At 52.5% G+C, this 15,909-nt stretch overlaps 1 protein-coding gene across 1 annotated transcript; it reads left to right on the forward strand.

The window, feature by feature from the left end:
• The first annotated feature begins 1,336 nt into the window (after positions 1-1,336).
• Positions 1,337-13,563, forward strand: LOC129201196 (electroneutral sodium bicarbonate exchanger 1-like). The gene is made up of 23 exons (XM_054812351.1): positions 1,337-1,424; positions 1,738-1,866; positions 2,335-2,470; positions 2,680-2,840; positions 3,331-3,519; positions 3,657-3,745; positions 3,866-4,023; positions 4,382-4,469; positions 4,951-5,097; positions 5,281-5,372; positions 5,875-6,049; positions 6,183-6,316; positions 6,991-7,236; positions 7,344-7,449; positions 8,363-8,524; positions 9,240-9,353; positions 9,677-9,838; positions 10,436-10,687; positions 11,474-11,542; positions 12,027-12,200; positions 12,300-12,437; positions 12,882-12,979; positions 13,476-13,563. The coding sequence occupies exons 2-23, from the start codon at positions 1,767-1,769 to the stop codon at positions 13,561-13,563; spliced, it is 3,078 nt and encodes a 1,025-aa protein (XP_054668326.1). The 5' UTR covers positions 1,337-1,424; positions 1,738-1,766.
• The last annotated feature ends 2,346 nt before the right edge of the window (positions 13,564-15,909 follow it).

Here is a 15,909-nt window from a genome sequence, read left to right on the forward strand (position 1 = left end):
TCCCCGATGCCCCCCCACCCCGCCCCAAACGGTTGGAAACCTCTCCCCGAAATCCCGTCGGCATTTCCCCGGAGCGCAGAGGGATGCGGAGGGGGGAGATGCTTTGTGCCGGGGAGGGCTCCCGGCGGCAGGTTCAGCGTCGTTGGTCGGAGTACGGGGGCAAAACGGTTTCTAAGAGAGACGGAGACTTTCCCCGTGTCACCCGCGGGGTGTTTGACTCCCAAACCGCCCCGTGTATTCCCACTCCAACACCCACCTAATGCGCTCGAGCTTGTGATTTCGTTTAAATCGCGATTTTTTTTTTTTTTAAACTGCGATTTTTTTTTGAAACCGCAATTTTTTCTTTAAACAGTGATTTTTTTTTTAAAATTGCAATTTAAAGCGATTTTATTAAGCCCTTTCATCCCATACCTTTTCCCGGCTTGGGGTTTGGAGTTTCTTGGGGTTGGTTTTTTTGGGGATTTTTTTTTTTTTTTTGGCAAAACCAAAGGGGAGCAGGATGCATTTTTGCTAAGAGGGGACGGAGGGTGGCGGAGGCCGTCATCGGAGAGAGGACAGGAAAGCCACGGGCGCGTGATAATCCGGCTGCCGGGTTACGTGGGCGAGTCCCGGGAGCTGGCGGGGAGTTAGCAACAGGTCGGCTCTGAAATTAATACTCGGGGACCAGCAAACTCGTTTCCAGACAGGAGCGTTTCTTCCTCTTGGTCGTTAAATTAACCGGTGCCTTTCCCGAGCATCGCTGCCGCGCGGTGGCAGGTGATGCTGTTCAGTCGAAGCAGGAATTTGGGGGATAAAAAGCAGATTTCACGTTAGTGTTTGCAGCTTAAATCGTAACAAGTTATTTATTCTCTGGCTTTGGGTTTGTTTGTTTTTTTTTTTATTAAGTCTTTGTGATTAATGCATCATCATTAGTACGACGGGCAGCATATGCCAGCGCAGCGTTTGAAGTTTTATTTTAAATTATGGGTTTGGTTCTTTTGGGCTGTTTCCCAGTGCCCGGTGTAGCTCTTGCTTCTTGAATTTCGTCCAACAGCCCTGCCAGGTCCCCAAGTTTTCTTGGTGTTTTGCTCTTCTTCAAACTTCGGTTTCAGAAATCGAGCAACTGGGTGCGAATCTCAGAGGTTTTTTGGGGGGTTTTTTTGTGTTTGAACGATGCTACGGGCTGTTTTATTGGGTTATGGGAAGAGAAACCTCCTCCAAGTCCGTGCTTTTAGGGCTGTGCCTGGAGGAGGAGGCACGCGGAGGCGTGATGCTCGTGGATTTGGGTGGACGCGGGGGTGGACGATGGCCGGGAGGACGTAAGGGAGCTCTGCGCAACTTTTCCCTTCTCCTTTCTAAACAGGGAGATGACGAAGAGGCAGTGATTGACCAAGGAAGAACGAGCAACGTCGTCAATATTCACTATGAGAAGGAGGAGTTGGAAGGTGAGTCTCTGCTGAGATCCCGGTAGAGGAGCCGCCAGCCCAGCGCCTTTTCCCGTCGCACAAAGTCCCTGCGACGTCCCTTGCTTGGCATTTTAGATGATCGGGAACCATCACTTGTTGCTCTCTCGTTGCAAAGTTTGAGTAAAATAGGCTTGGGAAAAAAGGGCAGGTCTGTGACGTTCAGGGATCCAGTTAAAAGAAAATTAAGAGAAGTTGGTGTTTCTTCCTGGGGTGGCTGCACTGATTTAATTGCGGCATCTGCGTCAAGCGTCTCCGCGGTATCGAGAACGATGCAAACGCCGCTTTTTCGCAGGCCACCGGACCCTGTACGTGGGCGTGCGGATGCCGCTGGTGAGGCAAAGCCACCGGCATCACCGTCCCCACAGCCAGAAGCATCGGGAACGGGAGAAGGACTCTGCCCCGACGGAGCAGGGCTACCACTGTAAGTCCCGCCGCAGCGTTCACTGAACTCCTCGGGGCTACGTGGGTGCTGGGGTCTTCTGCAAGCAGGTCCCCGTGCCGGTTTGAGTGGCTTGCTGTTCTTCCGAGGGAAAGCGGCATCATTTAGCAGGACCCTCTCTCTTTTCCCAAACTTTCCTCTTTCTTCTCTTTTTTTTTTTTGATTTTTTTATTTTTTTAAGACAGTTAAATGCATAAAGGATTTAGGCTCGCCTTCCTCAGAGGGATCCTCCTTTAAAAATGGAACTGTGGGGAAGGGAAGGTGCCCATGCTTATGCAGAGGTGGATTAGATGCTTCTCCTTCTCTGGGGCTCTGTGCAAGCCTGGACAGAGCCAGGGCAGAGGGGCCAGCCCGATGTTTATGGTGCCGATCGATGCCCGCTTTGCCTATGAGCGTGACGGGCCGTATTCGGGCACGGTAACGGGACGGGGCTTTGCCTTCTGCCCCCAGACACTCCGTCCCAGCGAGTGCAGTTCATCCTCGGGACCGAGGAGGACGAGCAGCACGTTCCCCATGACTTGTTCACCGAGCTGGATGAGATCTGCGTGAAAGAGGGTGAAGATGCCGAGTGGAAGGAAACGGCAAGGTAAATCCCCGCTGCCGGCCGCGGTGGGAGAGGAGTCCCCTCGCCGGCAGCGCCCGCGGGCTCTGCTTTCCGCTCTCCGGGACTTTGGCAAAGCTTTTGCAGGTGCCGATGCGAGGAGCCTTCTCTCGCCGCCCTGTAGCTCTGTTAAAGGGGTTGCGGAGCTGAGGCCGTTTCCTCGCAATGGGGCTGATCGCGCCTGATGTCCGCAGGTGGCTGAAGTTTGAGGAGGACGTGGAAGACGGCGGCGAGCGCTGGAGCAAGCCCTACGTGGCCACGCTGTCCTTGCACAGCCTCTCTGAGCTGAGGAGTTGCATCATCAACGGGACGGTGCTGCTGGACATTTGTGCCAACAGCATCGAAGAGATTGCAGGTACCGCGGGCGCCGCGTCTCTGCGGGAACGGCCGAGCTCGGTTTGCCGCGGTGCCCTCCGCTCCCGAATCAAACCCTGCCCCAACGGCGCGTCCTTTTCCAGAAACCCCGCTGTGTTTTTAAGTTGGTTTTGGATGCAGGCTGGGCGTGCAACAGTCACACCAGCTTTTTCTGGTGTGTTTTTTCCATTTTTTTTTTTAAATGTGTAGAGTCAGACAGAAAGGCCAGACGGGGCAAGAAAATTGCATTATTTCGAATGGGAAATAATTATCTTAGCAGAGTGATGAATAAGCACTTTGCTCGTGTTTTTTAGCAAAAGAAACTTCTTGCTTTCACTGCAAAGGCTGAACTGTATTAAAATGTCTTGCTAAGCAAGGCTGGGCCTGTGTCAGGGGATCCTGCGTGGCACAGCCTTCCCCCGGGGGCTTCGGGGCTTGGGACCTGGGGGGGTTTCTGCTCTGACGGCTTCGTTTCCCTTTGCCATCCCCAGATATGATCCTGGGCCCGCAAGACCGGTCCACGGAGTTTGACGAGCACGTGTGGGCAAAAGTTCGAGAAGTCCTACTGAAGAAGCATCACCATCAGAATGAGAAGAAAAGAAACAACCTTCTTCCCATCGTCCGCTCGTTTGCTGATGTGAGCAAGAAGCAGTCAGACCTGCACCTCCTTGACAAGCCAGGTGAGGGTTCCTGCAGGGTTTGGCACCAGGTGAGGGTTCCTGCAGGGCTCTGGTCCCATTCGACTTGTCCTGGCAAAGGAGAAGCATCCCAATTGCTCCTTGTCCGTCTTTCTGAGTGTCTTTCTTTTTCCTACCAGCCCAAACACTCACCCCGCATCCTTGTCCTACCACTGCAGAAGCTAAAAATGGGGTGAACCATGAGAGCAACGCGATGGACTTAAGCAAGGTGAGACGCTCGTAGCTATCTTATGCCTTTAGGGCCAGATTTGGTCTTGCAAATTTGGGTGCAGAGTGCTGAGGGCTTTGCTTTTGGGGTATTTGCCTGAAAATCGCTTGTTGTGCCTAGGCGCAGCTGCATTTCATGAAGAAAATTCCCACCGGGGCTGAAGCATCCAACGTGCTCGTAGGAGAGCTGGATTTCCTTTGCCAGCCCATCGTGGCATTTGTCCGCCTGACCCCGGCTGTCCTCCTCTCGGGCATGACGGAAGTTCCCATCCCAACAAGGTCTGAAGGAGAAGCACAAAGATTTTATTTCAAAAAACCCCCACCCAACGAAAGAACATCAAGGTGCATGCATCAGTTTGGCGTCCCAAGGGAACAAGGGCAGGGGGAGCGAGGACATTTCTCCCACTCGCATCCCTTCCCTGCTGTGTCTTTCAAACCCCTTGGCCAATTTTCATTAAAATTGGCCCAAAAATTAAATTTGCCATCGGTTTTGGTGAATTTCAAATTCCTGGCGGAGTCGGTGAGCCTACGTGTCCCCTCTGGAGCTGCGCTCGGGGCTGGGGGCTCCCAGGGATTTCCTTGGGTGTCCTTTGAGCAAGGACACGTTCTTCTCGCTCATTGTGTTTTTCTTGCCCAGGTTCCTGTTTGTTTTGCTTGGACCAGAAGGCAAAGCCCATCAGTACCATGAGATCGGCAGGTCCATGGCTACTATCATGACGGATGAGGTGCGAGAAGAGAGAATTCCGGGTCATTTTTGGTTTTCTTCAGCTCTCTGCAGTAGTGAGGAAGAGGATTTGCTTCCCAACTGCCCACACCTCTCCAGATAGCCCACCCCTCGTTCACACGCCGAAGCAAACGCACGGATTTGTATCACCCCACCTCTTGGAGGTTGAAATCCCACCCGGTGTGCATCCTGCACCTCCCCGGGGTCCCCAGCACCCTGTCCCCAGTGGTGGCGTTGCCAGGGCCAGTGAAACTTCCCCGCTTTGAGCAAAAGGGTATGGTGTGCCATGAGGGATGGGGACCTCGTGGAGGAGATGATTACAAGTACCGTGATGGACAGATTTTTCCATTTGGGGGAATATTTCCTGCCATTACAAGCAGGAAATTTGGGGAAAATGATCTTGCATTTAGCCAGGAGCTTACTGTAGTGCTTAGGACATCGGAGATGGGTTGTCCTCTGAGCAGGTTGTCTCCTGTCGGCAGGTTTTCCGTGACGTTGCCTATAAAGCCAAGAACCGGGCTGACCTCGTGGCCGGCATCGACGAGTTTCTGGATCAGGTCACGGTCTTGCCGCCAGGAGAATGGGATCCATCGATCCGAATCGAGCCCCCGAAAAACGTCCCTTCGCAGGTGGGTGCTGCGGCGGAGGGAGGCGCGAGGGGGACGGGCAGGCCGGCGGCCGGCCGGCCGGGGATGCTGTTCTGGGACCCAGATTCACCAGGTCCCAGTTTGACGCAGTCACATACCCAGACCAGAAGCCCAACAAGCCAGTGGTTACGAATCCATAGCTTTGGCTTATTTCCTTTTTAACAGGGAAAAAGGAAGATGCCAGGAGCTCTCGATGACAGTGCTTCTCACAGCAAGCCAGAGAAACACAGTGGTCCTGAACTGGAGCGCACGGGAAGGTGTGAGCTTTAATAGTTTGTGGGGTTTGTTGTTTGTTTTTTTTTTTTCTCTTTGCCTCTAGAATCGGAGCGTGCACCTTCCCTTGTAGCAGTTTTCTGGGGTTAGTTGGTTCAGTGAAGGGGCTTCACATTACCAGCTCGGTCCCCTGGGCTGGGCAGGTGAGATCTGGGCAGCTGGGCTCAGCCACAGCACCACTGCAGACAGATTTTCTTGATTTGGGGTGGAAGCAGCTGTGTAAATACCTCCAGGGAGAGCTCTGCTGCTTCTCCAAGCAAGGGACAGTTGCAGTAAGAGGGGATGGGCTTTCAGGTTTGGTCCTTTTTCTTTTTGTTGGAGGGGTTTTTTGTGCTTGCTTGGTTTCTGCCGGGTATAAAACGGCCGAAGGAGACTGCTGCTGGTTAGCAATGAAGGTTACTGTCTGCTTGGGCTTGTCCTTCTGCAGCAAAAACCCCTCTGTGTGGTCTTGCAGGGAAACAGTCTATTTGTTTTTCCTTCCTCCAGGCTCTTTGGAGGTTTGATCCTGGACGTGAAGCGCAAAGCCCCGTGGTTCTGGAGCGACTTTCGGGATGGTCTGAGCCTGCAGTGTCTGGCGTCCTTCCTCTTCCTCTTCTGTGCCTGCATGTCCCCTGTCATCACCTTCGGGGGACTGCTGGGGGAGGCGACTGACGGCCACATCGTGAGCAGCTCTCTTGGGTGGCGTGGGGGAGCGCAAAACTCATGCAAAATCTTCGCTGCAGTGAATTTGCTTTGGGTTTTTTCTTCTTTTTCCCATTGATTTATTTCCTCGCCGCTGCCTCTTCCCTGGACAGAGTGCCATGGAGTCACTGCTGGGCGCATCCATGACCGGCGTGGTGTATTCCCTCTTTGCTGGCCAACCTCTCACCATCCTCGGCAGCACTGGACCCGTCCTCGTGTTCGAAAAGATCCTCTACAAATTCTGCAAGTAAGGCCGGCTGCCGCGGCCGAGTGCCGCGAGAGCCTTCAGGAGGCACTGGTGGAGAAAAGATGTTTTTCTCGTCTTTTTCTCAGTGAGAGTTGTTAGATTTCAGTTGTTTTCTGTGTCGCAGACGTTGCACGCTGCTGCTTTAGTATGTGATGGTGCAAGAGCCCTTGGTCTCTGAAGGATGGATGAGGTTGTTTGGGGTTTTTAGGGTTAAAATGAAGCAGGAAGAGGAGAAGCCATAAGGATGGGGATCCTTGTGTTGTGATGACTTTGATGTGAGATGAGACACCCTGATTGCAATTCAATTTATTCTTCAGCCCCAGCTTGCTGGTAGCAGGTGACTGGGTGCAAAATCAGCCGGGGTTTTGGTGTTAGGGCATGGGGGTGATGTGGGAGGACACCACCTTCCACAAAGGGCCCTGACCTCAATTAGCCTCCAAGGCCTTAACACAAGCTAATTGTTAAATAACAATCATGAAATAATTGGCCTCTCCTCCTGCAGGTCCGCACCCTGCACCACAGCCCCAAGGCTGTCTGTAGTAGGACATGGAAAGTGCATTTACCATCTGCAGCCTTGACGTGCTCCTAAATTGCTCGTGATTTTCCCCGAAGGAAGGCACGGCTCGGCGCCTCTTCCTGGCCTTTCCAGCCTTTGTTTGATTTTGGTTTCCCAGGGAGTACGCGCTCTCCTATCTCTCTCTGCGGGCCTGCATCGGGCTGTGGACTGCCTTCTTCTGCATAGTGCTGGTGGCCACCGACGCCAGCTGTTTGGTGTGCTACATCACCCGCTTCACCGAAGAAGCCTTCGCCTCCCTCATCTGCATCATCTTCATCTACGAGGCTCTGGAGAAGCTGAGTCACCTGCGAGAGACCTACCCTGTGCACATGCACAGCAAGCTCGACTTCCTCACCGTCTACTAGTGAGTTTTTTTTTTTCCTCCTAAAAGGCTACTGCCCCTTGGCAGGAGCTCAGGGCTGCACCTCCATTGCCTTTCCCTCACCCTCGTCTTGGCTTTTCTCCTCCCAGCTGTAAGTGTGAGGCACCAAGCCATCCCAGCAAGGCAACCCTGCGTTTCTGGGAGAGCAACGAGATCAACGTGTCTGGCATCGCCTGGGAAAACCTCACGGTGACTGTAAGTGCCCCAAGCCACTACTTCCGCGGCCGCGGGGTCCAGGGGCGTTCACATTTTGCAAAAGTCAGAGCCCTTCGGGTGATGAGGGGCTTCAGACTGTGCTAGTGCTGCTCTGCAAAGGCATTCTTTAAATCTAACGTGTGGTTTTAACCCGCTTGGTCCTGGGAAGGAGAGTCCACCTTGTCCCCCCCAACATCGTGGGTAATAACTGTCCTCCTTGACCCTGTCGCAGGACAATTTTTCTGACCAGGAGCAAGGTTAAGTGGGTGGTTTGATTCTTGTAGAAGTTGGAGGACTTAAGTTCCTGCTTGAAGGTAGTCATTAGCTTCCTTAATTGGTTCCTAAGAACTCCAGTCCTTGCTTGCTTACTCAGCACTGTCTGTAGGTCCATGCATAAATTTGCACGTCTGAGCAGCCTCTCGGGCTGCTGTTGCTGGAAGCAAAGCCCAGGCATAGGATGGGAGGCTCTTCAGGACATCTTCATCCCCTCTTGGCCGTGTCCTGGGAGCCCTTCGCTGGGAAGGGACGATTCGTCTCTTCTCCTTTCCTTCCGCGGTTGTCTTAGCCCTCCTTCCCTGCTCCCTCTTTCTCTATCCCCAAGAACTTCCAGTGTTTCCTTCCCCTCTTGGCGTCTTCTTCAGCCACGGTTGCCTGCCATTCGAGCGGAGGATGTGCCATGGGTCTGTGATATGGTGTCCCATCACATCTCGCCTCTCCGCTCTCCTCTGTGCGGTTCGATGTGTCACTTGTTCAGCTGCTGCTCATTCAATATAAATCTCCGTCAGCAGCAGCAGCAGCAGCAGCAGTTACAAGGTCATGGATCTTGGACCAAGATCCTCAAAAGCCCCGAGTTATCCCAGGTTTCCTTGCCGCACGTGCACTACCTTTGTGTCCTGACGCTCTGTTTCTCCAGGAATGTCGGTATTTGCATGGAGAGTTTCACGGACCTGCCTGTGGACGCAATGGCCCCTACGCGCCTAATGTCCTCTTCTGGTGCTGCATCCTCTTCTTCTCCACCTTTGTCCTGTCGAGCTTCTTGAAGAAGTTTAAAAGCAGCCGTTACTTCCCAACCAGAGTAGGTAGAAGATGGTGGCCGGCAGCAGTCTCCACACTCATTTCCCAAAATGGCTTTCCCGGAGCGCTAAGCAGTATTTGCCACCGCTTGGTCAAGCTGGGAAACATTGACCTTGAAGGCCAAACTCTCCAGCAGCTTGGATGTCCCTCCCTCGTTTCCATGAGTGCTAAACGACCGTGGCGTTTCCCACCTGCCTCGCGACCTGCCCCCGAGCGATATTTTGCTCAGGCAGTGGGAAATGAGGTCTTCCAAAGTTGTGGGGGTTTATTTGCCTTTTTTTTTTTTTTTTTTACCTTCTGTGCATTATGCTCAAGGGGAAAGTTGGTTCAAATGAGGAGCTGCCATAGGAAAAGACACTTTTTCTTCCTTTTGAGGAACATACGATGCCTCAGTGCGCCTTATTCCCATTTTAGCTGTGAGCGTGGCTGCAGTGGCAGCCATCTGCTTCCTTATTTTTTAATTTTTTTTTTTACTTAAGGTTTGAATTCAAACAACCCTCTTCCACCTAATTAAACTCTTTTTTTTTTTCTTGTCTGACACCAGCTCTCACAGAGACAAGCACAGCAACAGTAGCTAACCAAGGGATTTGGCTGCATGTCCTCAGAGTGGTGGGTTTTTGTTAACCAGCCTTAATGTTGTTGATGTCTCTCATTTTTCCATCTCATGTTGCGGCCCCCTTTGCGATGCCCCTTTCAGCTCTGGTTTCTTGCCCCAGGTGCGGTCCACAATAAGTGACTTTGCTGTTTTCCTCACCATCGTCATCATGGTGCTCACTGACTTCATGACTGGGATCCCGTCACCGAAGCTCCACATCCCCCATACGTTCAAGGTAGGGGGGGTGTTGTGGCACGGAGCGGGTTTCACCGGGGCAGGACAGGGCTGAGTCTGGAGGAGATGCTGGTGGTGTGACCATCTCCTCCTCCACCTCCAAGTGCATCGTTTCCTCCTGGAAATGAGAAGACAGCCCCAAAACTAGGTACCTGCAGGAGAAATAGCTACAGGTGCTTGCAAAGAGGATGCTGGCACTGCTGAGCCCCGGGGTGACGTGAAACCAGGGCTGGGAGATGCTGTGACACGGGGATGGAGGGGAAAATCCAAGCCGGTGAAGTAGCTGGGCTGGGAGACGAGGCTGATGTGTGTGCTTTGTTGCAGCCTACCAGAGACGACCGCGGGTGGTTCATCAACCCCATAGGACCCAACCCTTGGTGGACGGTGGTGGCTGCGCTCATCCCAGCTCTGCTTTGCACCATCTTGATATTCATGGACCAGCAGATCACGGCTCTTATCGTGAACAGGAAGGAGCACAGGCTGAGGGTAAGGGGCTGCAGGAGACAACCCCATCCCCAACCCGCTCTGGGCTGCAGGTACGGGGAGAAGCTCCAATTCCAAATGCCTTGTGAAGGCATTGGTTTGGAACAACGTCAGGCAGCGTGGCAAGATGGTCTCCTGGCTTAATGATGACACAGGGAGCAAACGACAACAGGGGAGTTCAGATGAGCAATCTTTCGGAGGAGCATATTAAGCTTAGAGCGTTGTAGAAGCACGCTTTTGTTTTAAAATGTCAGCAGCAGCTGGGGAACGAATCATTTTGATGTGCTGCCAGGCATAACTGAGAGTCATATCTTACTCGCAAGTGGTAGAAATGTCTTTATGAATGAAAAATAGTAAGGTGGTTTTTTTTTGTTGAGAAGTAGATACAAACTCCCCAAATCCACTTTGTCTGAACTGCTGCCGGATTGTCATGCAAGGTGCTTGCGCAAAGACTGGATACATCCTTATTTGTTTCCAGTTCGTGTTTTCAATTTTCAAGACGTCGACTTGAGCTCAAACAGGGTTGTTTGGGTCTGACTTGCGACGTTGTCCTTGCTCTTGTCCCGTGAGATGCTCTGTTTCTTGTTTTGCTCCGCGCAGAAAGGATGCGGGTACCACCTGGACCTCTTCATGGTGGCCGTGATGCTGGGGGTGTGCTCCGTGATGGGGCTGCCGTGGTTTGTGGCTGCGACCGTCCTGTCCATCACCCACGTGAATAGCCTCAAAGTAGAGTCTGGCTGCTCAGCTCCAGGAGAACAGCCCAAGTTTCTGGGGATACGAGAGCAGAGAGTCACTGGCTTGATGATCTTTGTGCTAATGGGCTGCTCAGTCTTCTTCACTTCGGTGTTAAAGGTAAGAGGAAAATGGAAACCACCCAACAACCGCGAGCTTTTTGGAGGTTATGCAAAACTAGTCCCCTTTCTCCAGGCCTGAGTAGCTGTGGAGCAGAGGAGGAGGTGATCCCAAACCTTGGGGCTCGATCCGTGGTGGGAACCACCCTCGGTTGCACTTTCCAGCCCTTCAGACCCCAGTTTGGCACGCTCGAGCCAAGCGAGCAAGCCAACTGCTTGGATTTTCAGATGTCTTTCAGGCCCACCCGTGTTTATGGGTTACGATGAAGCGTATTTAGAGCAGTACCTCTGCTCTTTCAACCAGGCAGCACGTTATCGCTTGCAATTTGTTCCCCCAGATGCCTCGGAACAGCCGTTCCCAGTAGCTAAACGCGCTGAAATCGTCCCCGTGGGCTTCCTTGCGTGTTCCTCCCACAAAGTAATCTCATCTCTAGGCTCACAGGAGGCACGCTGCTCTTGCGTGTTGCCACAAGAACACGTACAAATGTTTTTCTACCGTCGCAGAACGCGGCATATGGTAGCATGGGCGAAATCACCTATTTTCCTCCAACCTTTCTGGAAAACAGGATTATTCTGATGAAGTGTAACTCAAAAGCTCAGCCTAAAGCAGAGCATTAAATCATTCGCACGCACAAAATCTCTGATGGTTAAAATGCGACACTTCTCTAACCCTCTGGAAGCTGGAAGGCTTTAGGCAATTTTAGGCAGGGACTGTAGAAGAGAGCGGTAATACTGAAAATGCAATTTGAAAACAAGAATGCACTATCTTCTCTATTTATTTTTGGAGTTTATACCAATGCCTGTGCTTTATGGCGTCTTTCTCTACATGGGTGTGTCGTCGCTCAGAGGAATTCAGGTACGGCCTCTTTTACAGCGTGTTGGGTCCCTGGTATTTCATCTCTATAGAAGCAGGTAAAAAAAGCAGGGGCATGGGGGGAAAAACCCCTCTCCGAAAGCAAGCGATCAAAATATTTTGTGTAAGAAAAAGATTGGAGGAGGCACAGGAGGTGTATAGGGCCGGGAGGACCGGGCAAGTTCAGGGCAGGTTACGGGAAAAAGGGGGAATTCAGCGCGAAGGGAAGGCGATTTCTGTGGCTGGTGGAAATCCTTGCTGGGGGATTCAGCGTGCTGAGAAACGCTGAGAACAGAATAACGGGGAATAATTGCAGTTCGGTGGGCAGCTCTCGCGGGCAAGCCGGTTTATAGATGGAGCGGAGGGAAAATTGGGTGCTGCTCGCAGAGGAACGCGGTGGGATCCAGGATTTCTCATTGCAAGTGAGATCCTGAACACTCCCTCCGCGTCTCCCCGGGGCCAGAAACTTCTCACTGTTATTTTACAGTTCTTCGATCGCTTGAAGCTGTTTGGGATGCCGGCGAAACACCAGCCGGATTTCATCTACCTGCGGCACGTCCCCTTGCGAAAGGTGCATTGCTTCACCATGATCCAGCTGATCTGCCTCGTCCTGCTCTGGGCCATCAAGGTGTCGCGTGCCGCCATCATCTTCCCCATGATGGTAAGAGCCGGTGCTGCTCGGCGTCGGGGTGTTTGTAGCGTCGGAGCGAGCTGTGGCATCATCTCTGACCTCGCTGCACCTTCCCTCTTATTCGTGAAGGTTTTGGCTCTCGTTTTTGTCCGGAAAGTGATGGATTTCTGCTTCTCGAAGCGAGAGCTCAGCTTTCTGGATGACCTTATGCCAGAAAGCAAGCAGAAGAAGTTGGACGATGCCAAAAATGAAGCCAAAGAAGAAGAGGTGAAGCTTGCTGGGTGCTCGGGGCCGGGCGTCTCCCTCGGGCTGTGAGATCGCCTCTTTCTGCCACAGCTCGTCTTTAAATGTCGGGGCAAGATCAGAACTAAACAGAAACGGATCCTAATAGCCTGGATCACACATCGTAACCTTTTGTCCTAAATTAGCAGTGAGCTTAACACTCGACTAGAGGTATAATTTTAAAAATGAGTCCTATAATAAAGATTATTATTATTATTATTAATTAATACTACGGAAAGGTTTACTCATAATAGCGTTTTTTTAATCCCCCCAAAGTATTTGGAGTGAAAGGTCTTCACCCTGCTGCACTAATAGCTAAAGCTGCCGCAGGTCAGGAGGAGAGGACAGCGTGCAACGTCTTTACTGGGTGCTGAGTTTATCTCCGCTTTGATTAAAGACCGAGAACTTGGCTTGTCCCTTTTCCGTCAGGAGTCCCAGAAGGTGATGGAAGCTGCTGCTGCAAATTGGGTTCAACTGAAAGTGGGGAAGACCAGCGACTTGGATATCCCACAGCAAAGCAGCGACAGGTAAAGTGCCACCAAGCGCCAGGACCCCCGGCAAGATTCGTTTGAAGGTTTTTGGCACCATCTTTATCGAGCGTCCCTCGGTAAAGCGGTCCGCTCGGCGGGAAAATCAAATTTCTGGGCAGGGCTGCCGGAGGCGATGGCGGGGCTCTGCCCCTGCGCAGAGCGGCTGCACAACTCCCATTTAACCCCCAAAACTTGCATCATCAGTGACTTTAGGGTAGCAGGAGATCCTCATATTTAAGAAAGAGGTGGTGTAGGCACGACCTGTAGCAGCAGTGGCTTAGGAGCCCGCTCCAGGGCTAAACGCCAGCAAGAGCCTTTGCCTGGAGCTGTTGTTCTACAGGCTTGCCTCCCGAAACTCCTCATCCAGCAAAACCTCCGGTGCTTACGCTGAGCTTTGGTTCCCCGGGCCCCCCTGGTCCTCTTGCTGGTGCTAACGCACTTGGCGGCAGCAGTTCCCGTAATCACGGATTGCGATGTAAAATATTTATTGCAGGACCGATCCTTCCGAGATTAATATCTGGGATGAAATGTCGAAAACGACCGTGTGGAAGACTCTCCCTATGAACACAGAAACAGTCTGAATTTGGGGAGGAAAAAGGTAAAGGACCGCATGCGAGCGTGACGAGACGCGCGTGTACGGTTTTCCCATGCTTCGGCCGGCAATGCTGAGCACACGAGCAGCGGCGAGGACGGTGGCACGCCAGCCAGCTCCTCTCTGCCGCGGTGGTCCCACGAACGGGGCTCAAACCCCATCATCCACTGATGATGCTCTCCCTTTTTTTTTTTGGCAGGCGTTGCCAGGCGACTCGCTCCGCCTTGAGGGTTTAGGCCCTAAGAATGAAACTGTGGGCCCTCACAAAAGGCTGTGGGTAATAAAAGACAGGTTTGGGCCCCAAAAATGAGCATTTTGGCCCTGGAGAAGATGCTACAGCCAGCGCTTTGGACCCTAGAAAGCAGGTAGGGGAGAGGGGCCTGGAGAAGAGGCCTTGGGGGGTCTGTGCTTGAAGGCAGGGAAGGAGGACGCAGCTCCAGGCTGTACTGCGGGCTCTGGGCTGGAGAAGGGCAGGTGAGGCCCAGCTGCGCAGCCCTCCCCACGGGCACGTGGGGCAGCCAAAGCCAGCACATAGCAGAACGTGCTCCAGTCTGTACTGGGAAGGATCAGGGGTTCCAGTTTGTACTGGGACGTCCACAACCTCTCTGGCAGCCTGTTCCAGTGCCTCACTATCATCACAGTAAAGAGTTTCTTCCTAATATCTAATCTAAATCTCCCCTCTTTTAGTTTAAACCCATTACCCCTGTCCTATCACTACACTCCCTCATAAACAGTCCCTCTCCAGCTTTCCTGTAGGCCCCTTTGGGTACGGAAAGGTAGCAATTAGATCTCCCCGGAGCCTTGTCTTTTCCAGGCTGAACTGATACCTGTGAATATTGAAATACTAAGATCAATTCAAGCAATTAGATCCATTGCTCAATAGATGTAACCAAACAAAAGGGAAACCATTGTAACTTAGAAAATATTTAGTTGTAAGTTAAGAAGCTCTGGAACAATCTCATTTTAAACAGCTTGGCCTTGGAAGAACAGATGCGCAAAGATAAGAAAGTTACAAGGTGATCCCAAAAGCAGCCTTGAGGGATAAGGTATACGTCATACCAGGACTGAGTCTGAAGACCCCGGACGACCACCCGGAGGTGCCAACAAACATGCGCGAAAGACATTAGCATATGCTAACGAGTTCCCGGAAAAATCCATGAATGTGATAAGCACTACTCGGAAATATACTGAATATGTATATTAACATAGTATAAATACTTGCTAGTTTTGTCTTTTGGGTGTGCACGTTAGGTGGAGTTATCCCCCGTGCAGCCAGTGCTGCAATAAAGAATGCCTGCTTTCTAAAACTTCCAAATAAGTCTTAGAGAGTGAATTATTTTGCCGCTTTCCGGTAACAGAACAACCCCAACTCTCTCAGCCTGTCCTGGCGAAGGGCGTGGCCCAGTGGGGCTGTGAGGTCACAGAGCTCTCCCTTGATGTGTTGTGCCAGCAGGCAATGCTCCGGCAGTGGCAGCTGCAGCAGCAGTGGTCGCAGCATGGTGCGAGTGTGGGGGGCCATGGTTCTCGCCCACCGCCTCCTCCTCCTGGTGGCCCTGCAAGCCTGGGATGCCCAGGCTGCTCCGAAACGAGCGCGGGGAGCAGGTAGGCGGGCAGGGGGCCAGCACCCAGCCCCAAGCAGTGCGGCCTGGCACCCACCACACCTCAGCGTGGTGGCAGTGGGGCCAGGACTAGGGCTGTGTCCGGGAGAGGAGCTGGGCTGGGCTGGGTGAGCTGGGCAGGCACCAGAGTTTGGGCAGTGGGGCAGACACACCGTGGGAGGTGCAGAGGGGCTGCAGCAGCTTCCGGAACAGTTTTTGGGCAAGCAAAGGGGCTGGGAGTGGTGGTGCGGGGCAAGAAATCTGGTGCCGAGTCCCTCTGGCTTTCAGCCTCAGGGACGTCCCGGAGGGGCATGCTCAGGAGATGTCCGCTCAGTAAAACAGGAGCGCATCTGCTCTAGTCCTGCAGCCCTGCTCCCCTTGGATCAACCGCAGGTCCCTGGCCCACAGGAACACGCAGGGGTCGTGCTGGTGCAGCCTTTCATGGGCTCTCGACCACAACAAGCATAGACAATCACTTTTTCCTCCAGTTCCTTAGTGTGGGCTTCTTCTGTGTGCATGGAAACATCTCTGATCTGTGCTTGATTCCAGATGAGGGCATTGGCAGTGCTTATCGAGCTTCTCGGCTGGATCCTGGTTATGAGCCTCGGGGGTATCCCAGAGGTAACTTGTCGATGTCTGTTTGGTAGAAGGAATAAACGTTGATGTTTTAATAGGTTATTCGTGTGCAGTTTTACCTAAGCCCTTCTTAAGGATCTTCCAAGAGCTTTTTGTGCCTT

The sequence above is a fragment of the Grus americana genome, unplaced genomic scaffold (assembly GCF_028858705.1).
Source record: "Grus americana isolate bGruAme1 unplaced genomic scaffold, bGruAme1.mat scaffold_833, whole genome shotgun sequence".
NCBI classification, from domain to species: domain Eukaryota; kingdom Metazoa; phylum Chordata; class Aves; order Gruiformes; family Gruidae; genus Grus; species Grus americana.